We start from the raw sequence: 19,228 nt of genomic DNA, 5'->3' as shown, positions 1-19,228 counted from the left end.
TTCTGCCAGTTTGGCAAATTAGTGCTTGTAGATTTCCCCCTGTGACCATGATTTTATTAGCATGACTTGGTTAGCTAGGTTTCTAGTGCCAGGAATGGTTTCCTTCCTGTTGATCAAGTCTTAAGTCCAACTAGAGAGCAGTCAGTACTGCTAAGGTATGTGTGCCCCTACTGTACGCACAGGGTCACTGTGCCTTCCTGGTAGGTGATGTCATTCATAGGTGATTTGGGCTTTTTCTGAACTGTCCTCTTCCTTACAGATTCCACACCAAGCCATCCGTCACAAGCAGCACCAGCTCAGAAGAAGACTCCCAGTTCTTCATCTAGACAAAAAGATAAAATTAATAAAAGAAATGAGCGTGGTGAAACTCCTTTACACATGGCAGCTATTCGAGGAGATGTAAAACAAGTCAAAGAATTAATAAGTTTGGGGGCAAATGTGAACGTGAAAGACTTTGCAGGTGAGACTTGGGAACACCGATACCCAGGAACATCCTGGCTATAGCTTTAAAAAGTACATTTTATTAAAAAATTTTGAAATACATATAAACCCTTGATCTCTGTTACATTTCCATGTCAACAATTACTCAGATTTTTACATATACAGCTTATATATACTACTATGAAATCATACAAATTAGTTTCTGTTTTAGGTAAATTTGAGCACATAAATTTTCAACATGTCTAATTCATACATAATTGTTTCAAAGATTTTTCTGAAGTTGATCACAAGGACTATAGGAGACTAGTTATTGTCTTTTCTTTTTGAATAAAATATACTTAAAATTATTAGTTTGTTTAGGAGACTGTGGCTGCCACAGTGTGCATGTGGAAGTCAGGACAACTCTGTGGTGTCAGTTTTATTCTTCCACCTATACTTAGGTTCCAGGCATTGGCTCAGGTCTCCAGGCTTGCCCTGCACGTTCCTTTGCCTGCTGCGCCTCTCACCAGCCTTCGCTGGCTTCAGTTCCCTGGCTAGCCTAACCCTCTTAGGAGTGGAAGCGTCACAGCATTTGAGAACGTGGGCACTTGTACTTGGCATGTCTTTCTTGTTTGCCTTTGGCTGCAGGCAGATGTCATTTCCCATACTGTGCTCTTCCTTCTTGCTTTCCTCCTGCACTTCTTCTCTTCCACAAAATTGTTACTGATTTGGAAAATCCCTTCCAATTCTTTATGATTTACATAATTATAATAGGCTTCTTTAATGAAATTATTCTTTCTGTATTTATAGTTCTGCAATATACCTATAATATTTGGCGGATGTATCTATCTATATGCATATGTAAATCTACTTCATCTTTAAAAGCTTCATGCTCTATATATGTCTGTGTGGCCATGCTGCTCTTGAATGTGCTATGCACACCAGATGGCCTGGAGCTGACAGAGACCCGCTTGCCTCTGCTTCCTGAGTGCTGAGACTGAAGACGTGTGCCACCACGCCTGGCTTTTCTTAAGCAGTGTTATAGTGAGCACCCTTTTATTTGTTGATAGTTATGAAATGTTTTAGTAGAATTGAAATTACTATATTAAAGATGATGCATTATATATATATTTTTAAATAATAACGACTTACTTACCAAAAAGTTATGCAGCCGTCAGTTTATATCTCCAAGAGTATATGAGAACCAAAGGCATGTACATGTGTAACCTCAACAGTTTGGAAGCCAAGGCGGGAGGAGTGCAAATTTGAGGTCGGTCTTGGCTGCATAGAGAGTTGAAAGTCATACCCTTTCTCAACAACAAAAAAGTGTGTGAAACAATCCTTCTCTGTGTGTTCATTAGAGTTGGATATTATCACATCTGTAATCCCAGGGCTTGAGGTGAGGGCAGCAGCTCTCACTAGGAGAGGAGATAGGAAGGGAGAGGAGGAAAAGGAGAGAGAGATACCATTCTTTCCAGAGATGACACTTATTACTAGCTACCTGAACCACACCTTACTGTTCATGCCAAGGTTCCACATCTACAAGTCCACTTAAACATTAGTCTGAGAAATGTATAAAAAGAGAGTAAGGGACAGTGTTGAACCATTGTTTTCAAAGTTAAAAACTAGCAGTAAGCCAATCCCCCAGGATGGGAACTTATAAAAGTAAATAACAGTTTATTCAGTCAATTCAGTGTGTGTCCTGCCCAGGTAACTGGGGCTCAGAGAGACCCTGAGATGGTTCAAGCCATGCTGGGCTGCAGAGGGAGATGGGAAGAATCCAAAGACAGTATGTTCTAGAAAAGCATAACAGTAAAATGAAGCCCACTTGAGAGCAAGGACTGACCACCTGCCCATGTTTATGTGTATGGGGGACGCCAGTAAGAATTACATGACAGTTTCAACACTGTGACACTCGGGTGATAGGACTGTAGACAGTGCTGTTTGTGTTTCTGATGTTTTCTACTGCTTAATTTGTCAACACGTTTAGTTATAAAAGCAAACTTAAAAGCCCATTTTTATTGTTTTGGGTTTTTGTGTGTGTGTGTGGTTTTTCTTCTTCTTCTTCTTCTTCTTCTTCTTCTTCTTCTTCTTCTTCTTCTTCTTCTTCTTCTTTTTCTTTCTTTCTTTCTAAACAGGGTCTCTCTGTGTAGCCCTGGCTGTCCTAGACTCACTTTGTAAACCAGGCTGGCCTCGAACTCATAGCGATCCACCTGCCCCTCCTTCCGAGTTCTGGAATTAAAGGCGTGTGCCACCACACCCAGCCATTTTTCTTAAAATCAGTATTAAGTTCAAAAAAGATTATATCAACATTGTAAAAGACATAAGACATAAACATTTTTTAACTGTCTCTTAACTAAGCTTATTCATATTTTGCCTCTCCTATATTTTTATAGTTGATATGATTGTTATGAATTAAAGCAAATTAATATTAAGTGAATTTAATATTTTAACAAATAATTTAGTTTTACTGAAACTAATATTTTCTAAAGGAGCCTTCTGCAAAATTGGTGTTGTTTATTTATTTATTTTTTTAATTTTATTTATTTATTTTTTTTGGTGTTGTTTATTTTAAACAGTTCCTCTTTTCCTCCTTTCTGTGTCATGTCTGATCTAGCACTGTCGTTTCGTGTAGATAAGGCATGTGGGAAGCGTACGTCTTGAACTGGGGTTAAATTCATGTTCTCACTTTAGGTTGGACACCTTTGCATGAAGCTTGCAACGTTGGATATTATGACGTTGCTAAAGTACTCATAGCAGCTGGAGCAGATGTTAACACACAAGGACTAGATGATGACACCCCCCTCCACGATTCCGCCAGCAGTGGACATAGAGATGTGAGTATGTAAGCGTGGCGCTGGTGTACATTTTCACAACATAAAGTCACCAGGAACATGCTTGACCACCCCATCTTCACTTCACTCATGCTCAACCATCCCGTCTTCATTTTGTTTCCTTTTTTCTGTATTTTCTGACTTCTCATTTGTACTTAATTTGACTTATCATTTTGTTTTCATAAAATAAGCCATGTACAGCAAGGCATGGTGGTGCACACATTTAATCTTAGCATTTGATGGCTAGAGACAGGCAGATCTCTTTGAGCTTGATGTCATCCTGGCTTACGTAGTGAATTCCAGGCCAGCCAGGGCTACACAGAGAGACTGTCTCAAAAAAACAAAAACACTCCCCCAAAAGAAACAAAATGTATGATTTAATGATGATAGGTTAAAGAACTTGGCAAATATTTTATTCTAAGCCTTCGACCTGTCAGATGAATAAATGTACGGTTGGAACACACGCTGGCCGGAGCGTCATAGTGTGGTGCAGGCAGAACATGTATACATAATAAATTAATAAATAAACAAATAAATTTAAAGCTTTTTAGAAATGTGTATAAACTAGATGTGGTGGCTCATGTCTTTAATCCTAGCACTAGGGATGCAGACAGGCAGATCTCTGAGTTGGGAGGCCAGCCTGGTCTACAGAGCAAGTTCTAGGACAGCCAGAGCCACACAGAGAAATCCTATCTCAAAAAACAAAACAAAGTGTATAGGTACTTTGCCTGTATGTATGTCTGTCTGTACAACACATGTGTGCAATGCCTGTGAGGGCCCCGGGAAGTGGAGTTTCAGATGGTTGTGAGCCGTCATGTGGGTGCTGGAAACCAAGCCCAGATTCTCTGCAAGAGCAGCAAGTCATCTCTCCAGCCATGAAATTATACCTTTTGGAAGGGCATGCTATATAGAGAAAAGGAAGCATTGAAAATGTTCTAGAAACATCAGGGAGTAAAACTCAGAAAAGCTCCTTCTGTATTGCTGTATTTCATATATACCAAAATCTGTTTTTAGAAATAAAAAGTGCCACTTTCTTCATTAATATTTTTGCAAGATATTTTCCCATTAAAGACATTGTAATGTTGAGTGGAATTATACCTTGTAAGTAGAACATATTTCCATGACCCTGAGTTTCTCTGTCTGGCCATCTGTCCATCTAATATTTTTCTTTGTTTGTTTGCTTGTTTTGCTTTATTTTACATATATATTTGAGATAAGGTTTCTCAGTGTAACACCCCTGGCTTTCCTGGAACTCCCAATTCACAGAGATTTGCCTACCTCAGCCTTTCCAGTGCTGGAAGTAAAAGTGTGCACCACTACCACCTGCCCTTAAGTTGCTGTATGCCATAGCTGCACAATAGTTCAAGTAGTTGATGTTTGATCGCGTATGCTTTCATGTGTGTTTTGGTTTTGATGTTGGTTTTGGTTTTCGAGACACAGTTTCTCTGTGTAACTGTGGCTTGCCTGGAACTCACTCTGTACACCAGGCTCGAACTCACAGAGCTCCACCTACCTTTGCCTCCTGGATGCTGGTATTAAAGGCATGCACCACCACACCCAGCTGAGCTCATATGCTTTAAGCACTCAATAATCTTTGCAGTCCTTTCAAGACACTGTTATACTCTGTTTGAGACTAAGAAGTTTAACATATACATATATTTAATTCATATGCATGTGAGCCTGCATGAGTTAATGAACACCGTGTATGTGCAGGAACCTGCAGAGACAGAAGAGGGTGTCCAGTTACAGGTGGCCTTAAGCTACTATCTAGATGTGAGGAACTGAACCCAGGTTCACTACAAGGGCAGTAAGAGCTTTTAACCACTGAACCATCTTTCCAGCCTTTACAATTAAGACATTTTGAGTACTGTTTTCTCCTTGTTCTTCTATTTGTGCTTAGAAGGAGTAAAATAAAAGCTGCTTTAAAAACCCTATTATTCCTATATATCTATCCCATGTACTTTGAACTAAAGCTAAGAAAATGTTTTTCACTCAATAAAAGTCTTGAAGAAATATGTAAAATATTCCTGAGGAGGGAGTAGTTGAGGGAGAGTGGGTCTAAGTGTGAGGGTTAGAGGGCATTGACATACTTTTCATAGCCTGTCGGGGACCTGCCGTTTACAGGTGCATTGTGCTTTATACCTCTTTATGCTGCTTTACTCCTTGTTCTGTTTTAGCTATATATTTTTTAGTTTATAGGTTTTTTTTTTCTTACCTCATTTGTTGCCTGTTACGTTTTTAAGGAATGTTAAATTAATGGAACTAACAGAGTGATTGTATAATGGGACTTCCTGGACCTGCAAGTGATTAAAGATATGGAAACTTACTAATATTTAAAAGCTTAGACTTTGGGCAGACTCTCAGCCAGCTGATCCCAACTATTGTAGCTCTCAACTGGTTAAAGTCATTGGTCTGTATTGCCTTAGGAAGGTGAGGGAAGACGTCTTATTTACAAAATGTGAGGCCGATGATGGGCTGTGCCTCTTTGCTGGTACAGAATTAACAGCTGAGTACACAGAGTATACATCTTCACACAGTGCACCACAACATCTCTCCCTTTAATTCCAATAAATGGCTTTTCCTCTAATGTCAATAAACTATATACAATAAGAATGATTATGAGAAATGTCAGGTAAGAATGATATATATTTACAATGTCTAGAACATTTGTCTTTGGTAGCCTCTGCTGTTTATCCTATCTTGGTGACTCCAAAGTTCTGTACATAAATCACTTTCTTAACTTGCATTTATCAATTTAAAAACACCCTTTTTAGAGTCTAAAACATTTTTAAAAAAATATATATATATGAGAATGCTGTATCTGCAGGCCAGAAGAGAGCATCAGATCTCATTTTAGATGGTTGTGAGCCACCGTGTGGTTGCTGGGAATTGAACTTAGGACCTCTGGAAGACCAGCCAGTGCTCTTAACCTCTGAGCCATCTCTCCAGCCCCCCTAAAACATTTTCTTAGATCCTAAATAACTTAAACTTTAATATCTTTATAAAATTAGACCTCTTTTGTGAGTTTTCTTTTTGCATCTTATAAAAAGGAAAACTCTTAAGACTATAGCCTTCAACCCCATTAGAGACCTGAGAAGGATAAATATTACCTGAGAAAACAGGAAGTACAGAGCAAGCAGCTTCCAAATCTAAGAAATGACAGAGCATGATGGCTCCCTGGACAGTCACCCAAATTACTCTGTATGGGTAGGGCATCTAGTCTTCAGCCGACAGGCGCAGATGATCTCACAGACTTACCTAGGAAGCAGGAGTTTTGAAGTACTGGCCTACCTTGTCTTGGCAAAGCTGGGCCGTCAGCTCCCATTGTCTTGCTTGTCCACAGTTTGGACAGCATGCAGGCAGCAACTGCGGTAAGGGCGGGTTTTGTCCAGTGGCCATCTTTGCCACATTTGAAGCAAACTCCAAGTGGAAGTTCTTCGGTGCCCGTCTTCTTCAGAGGAGAATGGGGCTGCTGCCAGAGCTGCTGAGTCCCTCTGTCAGAAAAGCTTTTTATTATTAAAATATCTAAAAGGCCATGTTCTGTAGATCTCTGAAGTGTTTTGAGAAGCAGCTGTTTATCCCAGTATATCTAATTGGACAAAGGTTGTCTGTCTGTAGCTCCTTACCATCTGCTTTCCTGTGAGAACAATGCACAGGAGGCTGAAGGACTATCTCCCTGCTGTTTCATGCTGCAGATAGTGAAACTGTTGCTTCGTCATGGTGGGAATCCCTTCCAAGCTAATAAACATGGAGAGCGCCCAGTGGATGTGGCAGAGACAGAGGAGTTGGAGCTGCTGCTGAAGAGAGAGGTGCCTTTGTCTGGTGACGATGAAAGTTACACAGGTTTGTGTCGTCGTCGTTGTTGTTGTTGTCTTCCTCCTCCCCCTCCTCCTGCTCCTCCTCCTCCCCTCCTCCTCCTGCTCCTCCTCGTTGTTGTTGTTGACAGAAGTTTGCTATTTAGCCCAGGCCTTGCAAACTTCCTGCCCCATCGTACTGAGTGCTGGGATTATAGGCATGTGCCACCAAGCTCAGCTACAGTTTCAGAAAATGTATATTCAGTGGTTCGACATGGTGTTTTATAGAACAGTCTGTGTTGGTGTGTAATATATAAAATAAGGACCTTAAAATAATGCTAACTGCTTATTAATTTAATGCTTACCTGGTTAGCTGTGAGTGGTGTAGTTGCTAATCTTTGCGTGCTATATATAGCTGTGTGCATGCAGTCATAGTCCCACTATTCAGTTTCCGTTATAGCTCTACGTAAGTTGCCTAACTAATCTTTTATTGCATTTAATCTTACTGAGAACTCTCGCCATGCATACCTGTCAACATCACTACTGTCGTTTTTTTCTGATAATCTGTATTGACAATACATTTCATGTCCTTTCTTGGAATTAATAAGTCATCTTTACAGTTCATCTTCACAGTTTGTGCTTTTTAAAATTGGGTTAGTGAACCCTAATAAGCGATTTATTTGCAAACATAACTTACATTAGTTTTTTGTGTTTGTTTGTTTGTTTGTTTGAGACAGTCTCACTTTCTATTTCTGGCTGACCTTGAACTCAGAGATCTACCTCTGTCTTCTGAGTGTTAGGATTAAAGGCTTGTACCACTATGCTTAGCTACAAACAGTTTGTGGGGGTTTTTTTGGGTTTTGTTTGGTTGGTTTTTTGAGACAGGGTTTCTCTGTGTAACCTTGGCTGACCTGGACTCACTTTGTAGACTAGGCTGGCCTCGAACTCACAGTGATCCACCTGCCTCTGCCTCCCACTCTCATTCAGAGACAGAGTTTCTCTTTGTAACAGCTCTGATTGTATTGAAACTTGCTCTGTAGACCAGGCTGGCCTCAAACTCACAGTGATCCACTTGCCTCTGCCTCCTAAGTGCTGGAATTAAAGATATGCACCATCACCACTCAGCCAAACGTACTTTTTAAAAAAGAACAGTCCAAAACAATTATTTTGAGCTGGGGCCAGGGGCTGGGGCCTATGCTTGTTCCTAAGCACTGTACTGCTGAACTAAGCCCCTCCCAAAAGAATATCTTAGAAAATATTTGGCATACCTAGAGTTTTTTAAAAAAATAGTTCACAGCTATTATGGAAACAACACTTCCTAATGTTGAAAGTTTTCTGGGTTCAAATTGGAAGAATTCATTGTACTTTAGGCAAAACTGAATGAAGAAAAAAAAAACCAAATATGACAAATGGTCATACCTTCATAAAGTTTCAATTTCTAAAAGTAAGTAGACATGTGGCTTTTATATTAAATTACATACAAGGGATTAAATACCAAAGTGTACTTTTAGCAAAAAAAATTTACCTTTTACTTTATTTTTGTTTTTTTAAGACAGGGTTTCTCTTGTAGTCCTGGCTGTCTTGGACTCCCTTTTAGACCAGGCTGGCCTCAAACTCACAGAGATCCATCTGCCTCTGCCTTCTGCGTGCTGAGATTAAAGGCGTGCGTAACCATGCCTGGCTTAGCTTTTACTTCTGTATAATAAATGGTTAATTACCTGTCATATGGAAGGCCAAGGAAAAGAATGTGCCTTCTGAGTTTGGAATTGATTGCCTTGCACAAATACACTCCATTGGTTAAGAGGAGCTGCCAGAATGTGGATAAATCATAAAGGAATGAAGACCAGCAGGTGGTCACTGACTACATCGCGGTCTAAATGACTATAAATATCATCAGTTGACTATAGAAGAGGTTATGATGTGTACAAATTGAAGTGCAATTTAAACATCACACAAAACTAAAACATTTGTGAAGAAGAGGCAAAGGCAGTAAGTACAGTAAACTCAAAAGGCCACCTTATAGGGCTGGAGGGATGGCTCATTGGGTAAGAGCCAGATTCTGTACCCAGCACCCACATGGCTATTTCCAACCAGAAGGAGACTTCCTCCTCACTATATGACCACAGCCTATCAGGTCTCATCCAGATAGCCTGCTTCCTCTTCCTCTGTGTGCCACCAAGGGGAAGTGACCAAATCGGGGGCACCAGAGTTCGTGTCAGAGGCAGTGGCTGCTCTCCCAACAACCATGGAGACTGAGCTGCCCACTGGCTGGATCTGCGCAGGGGTCTAGGTGGAGACTGAGCTGTCCACTGGCTAGATCTGAGCAGGGGGTCTAGGTTTACTGCAGGCATTGTTCTTTGTTGGTGCAGCAGTTTGATGGCCCCTCTGGGTCCAGATCCGCCTGCCATGGTTGATGGTCTCCCTGTGGGGCTCCAGGATGCTCTAGGTCCTTTCATCCCCTCGTTCTTCCACATCACTCTCAGCCCTCCACCCAGAGTCCAGCAGCGAGTCCCAGCTTTTGTCCCCATCCCCTACTGAGTGGAGTCTGTCAGAGGTCTAGGGGAGGGGAGCAGGGAGGGAGGTGGAAGGGAGGGTGGGAACAGGAAGATACAAGTGAGGGGATGATAATCGGGATATAACCCGAATACATTATAACAAATTAAAATTAAACAACAATAGTGCATTTTAAAGGAATTAACAGTGTTAAAAAGAGGCCAACAAAAATACCAGAACTATTTTAGAATTTTAAAGAGCTATTTAAAGGGTATGACCTATTCTAGGCTAGAACCTCCACTGAGGGAGAAAATGAATGTGAGGGCCATCATTAGGTAATGTAACAACAGGGAATCCGTGTAAAGCAGGGACATCGGTGGTGACACGGTGCCTCGGAAAGAGAACGTTAATCTTTCTGCAAGATTTTATTTTTAATGATGTATATGTGTGGGGCGGAGTATGCATGTGAGTCAGTGCCTGCAGATGACAGAAGAGGGGTCTGATCCCTGGAAGCTGGAGTTACAGGCAGTTGTGAGGTGCCAACATGACTTCTCGGAACCAACCTTGACAGTGTGTGCATTTAATGGCTAAACCATTTCTTCAGCCTAAGTTTTAAATCTTGAAATATATTCTTACAAAATACCCACTGAAGTATATATTAATAAAGGGTTCTAGTGTCAGAAATTACTCTAACTTACACTTCAAGTATAAAACTAGATGGATGGAGGCTGGAGCGATGGCTTAGAGATTAAGAGCACTGGTTGTTCTTCCAAAGGACCTGGGTTCAATTCCCAGCAGCCACGTGGCAGCTCAATATTGTCTGCAATTCCAACTCCAGGAGATCTGACACTCTCACACAGACATACATGTAGGCAGAACAGCAATGTACATGAAATAAAAATAAATAATAAATTGGGTTTTTTTGTTTAGTTTTGTTTTCTGTTTTGTTTCTCAACACAGGGTTTCTCTGTGTAGCCTTGGCTGTCCTGCGCTCACTTTGTAGACCAGGCTGACCTCAGCAGCGATCCACCTGCCTCTGCCTCCCTAGTGCTGGGATTGGGACTCTAGATGAGAGAAGCATGGGAGAATAGCAAAGTAGAAGGTTCCAGAGGGTCCTAGAAACCTACAAGTAGAACATTATGATAGGCAGATTTGGGCCCAGGGGTCCCGCTCAAACTAAGACACCAGCCAAGGACAATACAGGCGGTAAACTTTAAACCCCTACCCAGATCTAGCCAATGGTCAGAACATTCTCCACAGTTGAGTGGAGAGTGGGATATGACTTTCTCACGTACTCTGGTGCCTCACATTTGACCATGTCCCCTGGAGGGGGAGACCTGACTCAGAGGAAGGACAGCAAGTTACCAAGAAGAGACTTGAATACCCTAGGAGCATATACAGGGGGAGGAAATCCCCCTCAGGAACAGTCATAGGGGAGGGGAATAAGGGGAAAATGGGAGGGAGGGAAGAATGGGAGGATACAAGGGATGGGATAGCCATTGAGATGTAACAAGAATAAATTAATAAAATTTTTTTTAAAAACTATAAATTATGATCATAATATAATCAACTATTTAATGATTAAAAAAAAAAAAAGGCGAGTGCCACAGCTCGCTTTGTCAGAGCTTAGTGGTGTAAAGCACGCTGACCTTCCTGTCTTCTCAGTCCTCCGTGCAGCATCACACATCCCACGGCAAGCTTCTGCTCAGCCAGCTTCCTCAGAGCTTGGAGGAGCAGAGACAGGTGCACCTGGCTATGAACAGCACTCTGTACCACCCCGGGACCTCAGAGGACTGAGGAAAAACGCCATTCAACAAAAAGGAAAAGAAAAAGGAAGCATGTGTGAAGCAGGCTATAAGACATTAATAATAGGCCAGCCTGGCTTCTGGTTAAAAGATGTGTAGTATCTAGTAATTCCAACTTGTTAAGCTTTTTGTGTTTGCAATTCTTTTTAAAGAAAGGTTAAAATACATACCAATACAGGGTGAAGGGTGGGACAGTGGTAGAGCACAGACTGCTCTGGCAGAGGACACCAGTCCAGTCCCCAGCATCTGTGTCAGGTGGCTCAGAACACCTGTAACTCCAGCTCCAGGGGGGATCTGATGCCTCTGGTCTCCACAGGCACCTGTGCTCACATATACAAACACACTATAAAACTGTCCTTGCTCTATTAAAAGCCCTAAAAGCAACGAGTAAGACACTCACAATAATTTCTAGTTCCCACGTCATCTTTTTTTTTTTTTTCGAGACAGTGTTTCTCTTTGTTCCTGTGTGATCTTAAACTATTTCGTACTACAAAAATATTAAGGCTTTCTAAGAGAAAGATCATTCCATGTTGGAAGCATGTGTACCAATTTGAAAATCCTTTCCTTCAGAGTTAAGGAAGTTATCAAGGACTAATGCAAGGTCTTCTTAAAAGACCTTAAGAGACAATTTGAAGCAGTTTTTCACTGGCCAATGATGGCTTAACGTCCTATCTAATAATATTATTTATTACAAAGTTTGAGAACTCATCATACATATTTAAATTCATGGATTTATAATGATAATTTTAAATATTAGTGTGTAATAATTGGAGAATGCTAGAGATCTAGTTTACTTTTGTTTTGTTTTGTTTTTTTGTTTTTTTTAGAGAGGGTTTCTCTGTGTAGCCTTGGCTGTCCTAGACTCACTTTGTAGACCAGGCTGGCCTTGAACTCACAGAGATCTGCCTGCCTCTGCCTCCCAAGTGCTGAGATTAAAGGTGTGCACCACTATGCCCGGCTCTTCTTTTTTCAAAGATTTATTTATTTTTTATTGTGTATACAGTGTTCTACCCACTTGTACACCTGCAGGCCAGAAGAGATCACATTATAGATGCTTGTGAGCCACTTTGTGGTTGCGGAGGAACTGAACTCAAGTCCTCTGGAAGAGCAGATAGTACTCATAACACTCTGAGCCATCTCTCCAGCCCTAGTTTACTTTCTTAGTTAAGCAAATAAACAGAAAAAAATATTATTATCCTGCTTAATCTGTAGGAATCCTAAAATTGGGGAAATTCTTTGTGTTAGAAAATTAATCCAGGTAAAATACTTGGAAAAAACGAACATGTTTGTAACCCTGAGTTAATATGTCTGCATTGAACCTCATCAATTACCACCATTACATTCAAAGAAAGAATGAAAATGCCTTACACTTTTGATGGAATAACATTCTTGCTTGTCAAAGACAACATTTCCTCGTCTTCAGTGCTCAGGATCCAGCTGCATCAAGGTGTACAGTTGGGGCTGGAGAGATGACTCAGTGGTTAAGAGCACTGGATGCTCTTCCAGAGATTCTGAGTTCAATTCCCAGCAACCACATGGGGCCTCACAGCCATCTGTAATAGGATCTGATGCCCTCCTGTGTGCATGGAGACAGCGTGCTCATATACATAAAATATATGTCTTTTTTTTTAAAGTGCACAGTCAGCAAGACCAAGGCTGTAGCAACTTAAGCACTTCTTGTTCTTTTTTCTTGTTCTTTTTTTTTTTTTTTTCCCCTTTTGAGACAGGGTTTCTCTGTGTAGCCTTGGCTGTCCTAGACTCGCTTTGTAGACCTGGCTGGCCTCAAACTCACAGTGATCCACCTGCCTCTGCCTCCCTAGTGCTGGGATTAAAGCCGTGTGCCACCATGCCTGGCCCACACATCTTGTTCTTGAACTGACTCATTGTCTGGAAAAGGAAAGGGAGATCCTATACCCTCCCACTCCAAGAAAAAAGGTGGCTTCAAGGGCAAATCAAACTTTATAGAAAATTAGAAACACTAAAAAGTGAGGCATGACTGGGCAAAGCAAAAACTATATTTTTATGGGTAATTTACTTGCCAGGAGAATTTTACGTAAAACTCAAAAGTAAATGATACATGTAAGATTCAAAATGTTGATAAACTAATATTTTAGACATTTATTAACTTGTTATGTGTAGCAGAGGAGCAAATACGTGTGCCGTGGTATGAATGGAGGTCAGAGGACACCGTGCAGAAATGGGTGCCTTTCTGCCGCGTGGGTTCCAGGGATTGAACTGAAGTTGTCAGGCTTGGTGGTAAGCGCTTTTACTAGTTGAGTCATTTTACCAGTTTGACTTGTATGAGAGAGAGAGAGAGAGAGAGAGAGAGTGTGTGTGTGTGTGTGTGTGTGTGTGTGTGTGTGTGTGTGTGTGTATTACATACATATTCTAATTCTTAAAATGAAGGTTATATAATATGTAATAGGAATTAGATTTTTGAGAAAGCGACAAGCAGTGCAACAGTTCTTTTGCTTTGTTTAGGAAATAGAACTTCTGCTGTTATGTAAGTTTTTCAATGTTTTCTCATATTTCAAAGACTTAAGTTAGAAAAGAAGGAGTGTTGGAGATTAAAGAGCGAATACAGTGTCAGCAAAGGACCGGTATCCGTCAGTGTTAGGAAGAAGTGATGTCCGGGTGGTGGCCCACGTCTTTAATCCCAGCACTCGGGAGGCAGAGGCAGGCGGATCCCTGTGAGTTGGAGGCCAGCCAGGTCCACAAAGCAAATCCAGAACAGCCAAGGCTACACAGAGAGACCCTGTCTCGGGAAAACAAAAACAAAAAACAAACAAAGAAGTGATGTTAATGGAGCTAAACTGTAGGTAAAATTATAAAAGTGGCAACAAAACTCTTGGTCCTTTAGTGAAAAATGTGTACTTAATATGGAAGGTGCATAGATACCGTGGGAGGTTATGTCAAGGTTCTCTCTGCATCAGTCCAAGGACTGTGTGTGTAGGTGAGTGAGTCCTCTGAGGGTGGCAGACAAGCTTCTTCCTGATGCCTCAGCTGCCTCCTAGGCAAAGGTTACCTCACCACCTTCTTGCACCAAGAGCTGCCACTTGGACTACTCTGTATCAGGTTGCTATGCACTAATAAAAAAAAAAAAAAAAAAAACCCTCCAGTCAGTTCAAGTGAACATAGTTTTAACCCCACTAAATAAATCTAAGTTCAGCAACAAAAATGGGCACTTAGAGAAATTCTGATACTATACAGAAAGTCTCAGAAATGGCCTGTAGCCCCAGCCTGCAAGAAGACAGGATTGCTGGATTCAGGTCTAACCTGGGCCACAAGGCAAGATGGACCTAGAAAGGAAAGGTTTAAATAGGACTGGGGCTTAGTGGTAAAGTGTCTCTAGCATGCCTGAGGTCTAAATTCAGTGGCCAGTAAAGCACACAGACGCTACACAAAGTGAGATTCTTATAGAAGCTGGCAGCACGAGGTAGCTCAGTAAATAAATGAGTTAGACAATTAAATTGTTATTTTAAAAAAACAAAGTAAAATAAATCATTTGTTATGACATACCAAAAATACAAAGAAAAAGAATTACGAATAAATCAGGAGACAAAAGTAATAGATCCACTGAACTTAAAGAGCTTGAGAATTAAATTTACAGACATTTGAAATACCTGGCCAAGATACGACTATGAGGCTAAACTAAGCAAAAAACAGAAAATAGCAAATGTTTAAAAGGCTAAGCAGCTGGGCAGGGTAGCACATACGTTTAATTCCAGCATTTGAGGCAGGGGTGGATGGGCAGATCTACATGAGTTCAAGGCCAGCCAGGACTACATTAATGGAAGGAACCCTGTCTCAAAAAAAGAAAAAAGGGGGGGGGGTTGTAAAGCATAGTGGTGCGTGTTTGTTTTCCTTTAGAAGAATAAACCAGCTTGCAGGAGTGGTTACGTAAGAGAAGAAAAGGGCGGAAAGGCAGAGGTGTGGGTTGTAGTCAGCAGCACAGAAGAACGCCAGAGGCCTGACTCTCAAAAGCAACACCAAAGAGTCGTGGGTGAAATGGTAGGGTTGGGTTATCTTTCAAAGTGATGTATGTATGTGGTTTATGGGGTATGAGTTATCCAAAAACTGGTTATTAGAAATGAAGCAGAAGCCAGGTGTGGTGGCGCATGCCTTTAATCCCAGTACTCGGGAAGCAGAGGCAGGTCGCTTGCTGTGAGTTCAAGGCCAACCTGGTCTACAAAGCAAGTTGAGGACAGCCAGGGCTACACAGAGAAACTCTGTCTAGAAAAAAAAAAAAAAAAAAAAAAAAAAAAAAAAAAAAAAGAAGAAGAAGAAAGAAAGAAAAAGAAAAGAAAGAAAGCAGAATATCTCTAGATTATACTTTGTGTCATTTCAAATTTTAGTATACAAACTTTTTTATTTTATTTTATGTATTGCTTTTGTGAGACAGAGCATGAATAAGAGAGAAGTTGATGTGTGTGTCCCTAAAATGCATGTGGAGGTCGGAGGGCAACTTGCTGGAGTTGGTTCTCTCTTCAACCCTGTGGGGCTCAGGGATCCAAGTCTTCAGTGGCAAAGAATTTAAAAGGAGCGAAGTGAAAAACTCAGGATGTCGATAGTGTGCTTTGAGTTAAAACTGCTTAGAAAGATTTTCATGTGTACTGGGTTGGAAAAGTTAAGGTAAGCAATCATAGCTTGTAGCTAATTTTTATTAAGTGACAAACTTAATTTGGTGTTTGGGTTGGTTTGATTTGGTTTGGTTATGCAGTGCTGGCTAAGCCCAGACCCTCACACATGCAAAGGAAAGTGCTTTATCCCCGAACTACATTCCTAGTCATGAGCAATATTATTTTAAACCTGTGTATGTGCTCACATATGTGCATAAAACATTTCTGTGTAAAATATTATAAGGAGTCAAAATCTGGACATCAGGTATATAGACTGCTGATAAGGCTGTGCCGAGGTGTAGGTGTAGAGGTGGCAGAAGTGGGCATGGGTGGTGTTTCCTTGATATACGTGCACGCTTGTGCGCCCCATATATATACACTAGGTGTGTGCTTGGTGCCCAAGGACATCAGAGGTAGCATTGGATCCCCTAGCACTGGAGTTACAGATGGTTGTGAGCCTTCATATGGGTACTGGGAATTGTACCCAGGTCCCCTGGAGGAGCAGCCAGTGCTCTAACAACTGTGCAGTCTCCATACATTATTTATTTTTAACAGTCTGCCATTTTTTACCCTGGAATCTATTTTGTAGTAATATCACAAATGATCTTTCACTGCTAGATACTTTAGAAGTATTTTAAATCTTTTCAAACTGGAATTTGAAAACGCTGGTCGTGGTGGTATATGCCTTTAATTTCAGCACTCAGGAGGCAGAGGCAGGTGGATCTCTGTAATTCAAAGCCAGCTTGCTCTACAGTGTGAATCCATGACAGTCAAGGCTACACAGAGAAACCCTGTTTTGGAAAAAACAAAACAAACAAAAATGCTGACTATGTTTATTTGTTTGGTTTTCTGATGTCTGATTCTAGGATTCCTTTTGACTTTGTATCAGCTCTTGAGGCTGCTCTATTCCAGGTTTGGTTATAGAATCCCATCTTCTCTGCCTTCCTCTGTGCCATGTTGGCTTTCTCAGACATCTCACTCACTGGACCCTTTTCTCTAGAACATGGAATCTGCCCAATAAGCTCAGTACACTTCATCACTTTTAACTTCCACCCTGAGGTTAAGAACTTCCAAACATACTTTTTTTTTTTTTTAAGTTTTATGAGACAGGATTTCTCTGTGTTATCTTGGGTGTCCTTGACTCGGTTTGAAGACCAGGCTGGCCTCAAACTCACAGTGATCTGCCTGCCTTTGCCTCCCAAGTGCTGGCCAAACATATCTTTCAACCCCAGACTTTGCTCTTAAACTTCAAAATTTTAATTTAGCTGCCTCTGGATATTGCCACTTATATTCCCTCAGTGAAGCCTCAAAAATTAACATGCACAAATGAAACTTACTTCCCTCATTTATGTGGCTGTGTTTTTTCCTTTCTTATTGATAACACCACTCATCTATACTTAGAAGCCGTATACATGGGAGTCACCCTAAATACCTTTTCTTCCATTTCCTTCCGTCTAAGTTATTCTACCACTATTTGTGAAGGCCTTCTGTGTGTTAGGCACTGCAAGTGGAGCTGGTTAAGAAAACAGGCAATAATAACAATGCCGCTCTTTCCAGTCAGTTTTGACCTTCAACCCATTTTCAAATCTATCTGCTACATAAACCTGGACGCCCTCTACACACCCTTCCCACTGTATGGAAACAGGAGTTATCAGTTGAAATTCATTGTCTTTGATGAGAAAATAAGATTTTAAAAAGTGGAATGTTTTATATGCTATGTTTTATTATTGCTATGAACTCTTTAATTTTGATTCTTCAAGAAACTATAGCTTTCAAGAAAGCAGCTCTTGTTAAAAACCTTCCATAGAACAAAGTGCTGCAACAGATTAACTTACATATTTCAGTTAGAGTAGGACAAATCTTCTAGAACCTTTTTAATTTTCCACTGACATTCTTTCCTGTGTTCATCAGCTATGTATTGATTTTTCAGAATATTTATTTTCCACATGGTGAATGTGCCTGAGTTATTGCTTGATCAAAGTGCCTCAAGGAATGATGCAAAAATTATCAGTAAGTATCCTACAAAGATTTTGGAGTTGCTGAAGACTGATAAAAATACCCAAATTTTATTCTTTAATTTACATGAGGTCCTTGTTAAACTCAACATTATCAATCTTTAACCAATCAAAATTCAGTATGCACTTATTAATGGAGAATTAATTTAGCTGCGGATAGGTAACTGTATGTGAAAATCCCACAGGGTCATTGTCCATCAGAAATGCCATCCATGTGACAGATATACTTTAATTAAGTCTTGCAAAATTGGAGAATAACTAAGCCTATGAACTTCACACCTTAATAAACTTGGAGTAAACAAAACAGTGTTATATATGTAACATTTCATGTGCCATTTAATCCACAAGACATTGTATTTGATGTCAGTTCTGCTCAAAGTAGCTGTTGTATAAACTGTTTGTTGTTACCAGTCCACAGATTCCCCAGGATAAGGAGTCTGTGTAAGAATGTCATCTAATGCACTGCTTTTTTCATCATTAGGGAAAAATGTTAGCTGAGAGAAACAGTATGCATTTAGTGATGTAATTAATTTCTACTGTTGGTGCAAGAACCTATTTTATAGTGAGCCGTATAATCACTTAGTGAGTGAGCTACTGCACTCTGGCAGCAGTTCTAGATCATGTTGTGCAGATGTTCATAATAGCGCTTCCGGAGTATGTGTCCTGGTTAACATAGCTCATTTGGATATAACTGTTATACTTAAATTTTCATAATTCTTAACTGTGTTATACTTAAGTTTTCATAATTCTTTAGTTAACCCCCGCCCTCAATATCTGACTTTGCTAGCTCATTTTGTTTTGTTTTGTTTTGTTTTGTTTCTAGATAGAGTCTCCTAGCTGGCCTTGAATTTGCTATGTAGACCAGCCTAGCCTCAAAGTTGAAGAAATCCACCTGCCTCTGCCTCCTCCTATCATGCTGAGAAGCCAGTCATACTAAGCTAGCCCTTGTCATGAACTGTCATTATGGAAAGGGAGACATGGGCCACATGGCGTCCACTCCATTCTCTCCCACACTTACTAATGGCCAAGCTGGACTTTATTAATAACCTTGCCGTACTTCAGCCTTTTCATTTAAGGAGTGCTCAGCAGACAGTTTTTAAAAATGCCAGTCATTGTTAAAAGAGGGATGACTTTTTTCCTATCTTTCTTTCTTTTTTTTTTTTTTTTTTTTTTTCGAGACAGGGTTTCTCTGTGTAGCCTTGGCCATCCTGGACTCACTTTGTAGACCAGGCTGGCCTCGAACTCACA

The 19,228-nt window shown here is 40.6% G+C and overlaps 1 protein-coding gene across 3 annotated transcripts in view; it reads left to right on the top strand.

The window, feature by feature from the left end:
- Ankrd12 (ankyrin repeat domain 12) overlaps positions 1-19,228 on the top strand; it is a 101,349-nt gene that overhangs the window by 46,422 nt on the left and 35,699 nt on the right. For all 3 annotated transcript variants that reach the window (XM_051154451.1, XM_051154450.1, XM_051154452.1), the window contains 3 exons: positions 260-460; positions 3,115-3,257; positions 6,950-7,097. In XM_051154451.1, coding sequence (XP_051010408.1) covers positions 260-460; positions 3,115-3,257; positions 6,950-7,097 — 492 coding nt within the window. The remainder of the gene's footprint in view (positions 1-259; positions 461-3,114; positions 3,258-6,949; positions 7,098-19,228) is intronic.

The sequence above is a fragment of the Acomys russatus genome, chromosome 12 (assembly GCF_903995435.1).
Source record: "Acomys russatus chromosome 12, mAcoRus1.1, whole genome shotgun sequence".
NCBI classification, from domain to species: Eukaryota; Metazoa; Chordata; class Mammalia; order Rodentia; family Muridae; genus Acomys; species Acomys russatus.
Note: the sequence above shows the minus strand (reverse complement) of the source record. Positions and strands in the feature narration are given on the sequence as shown.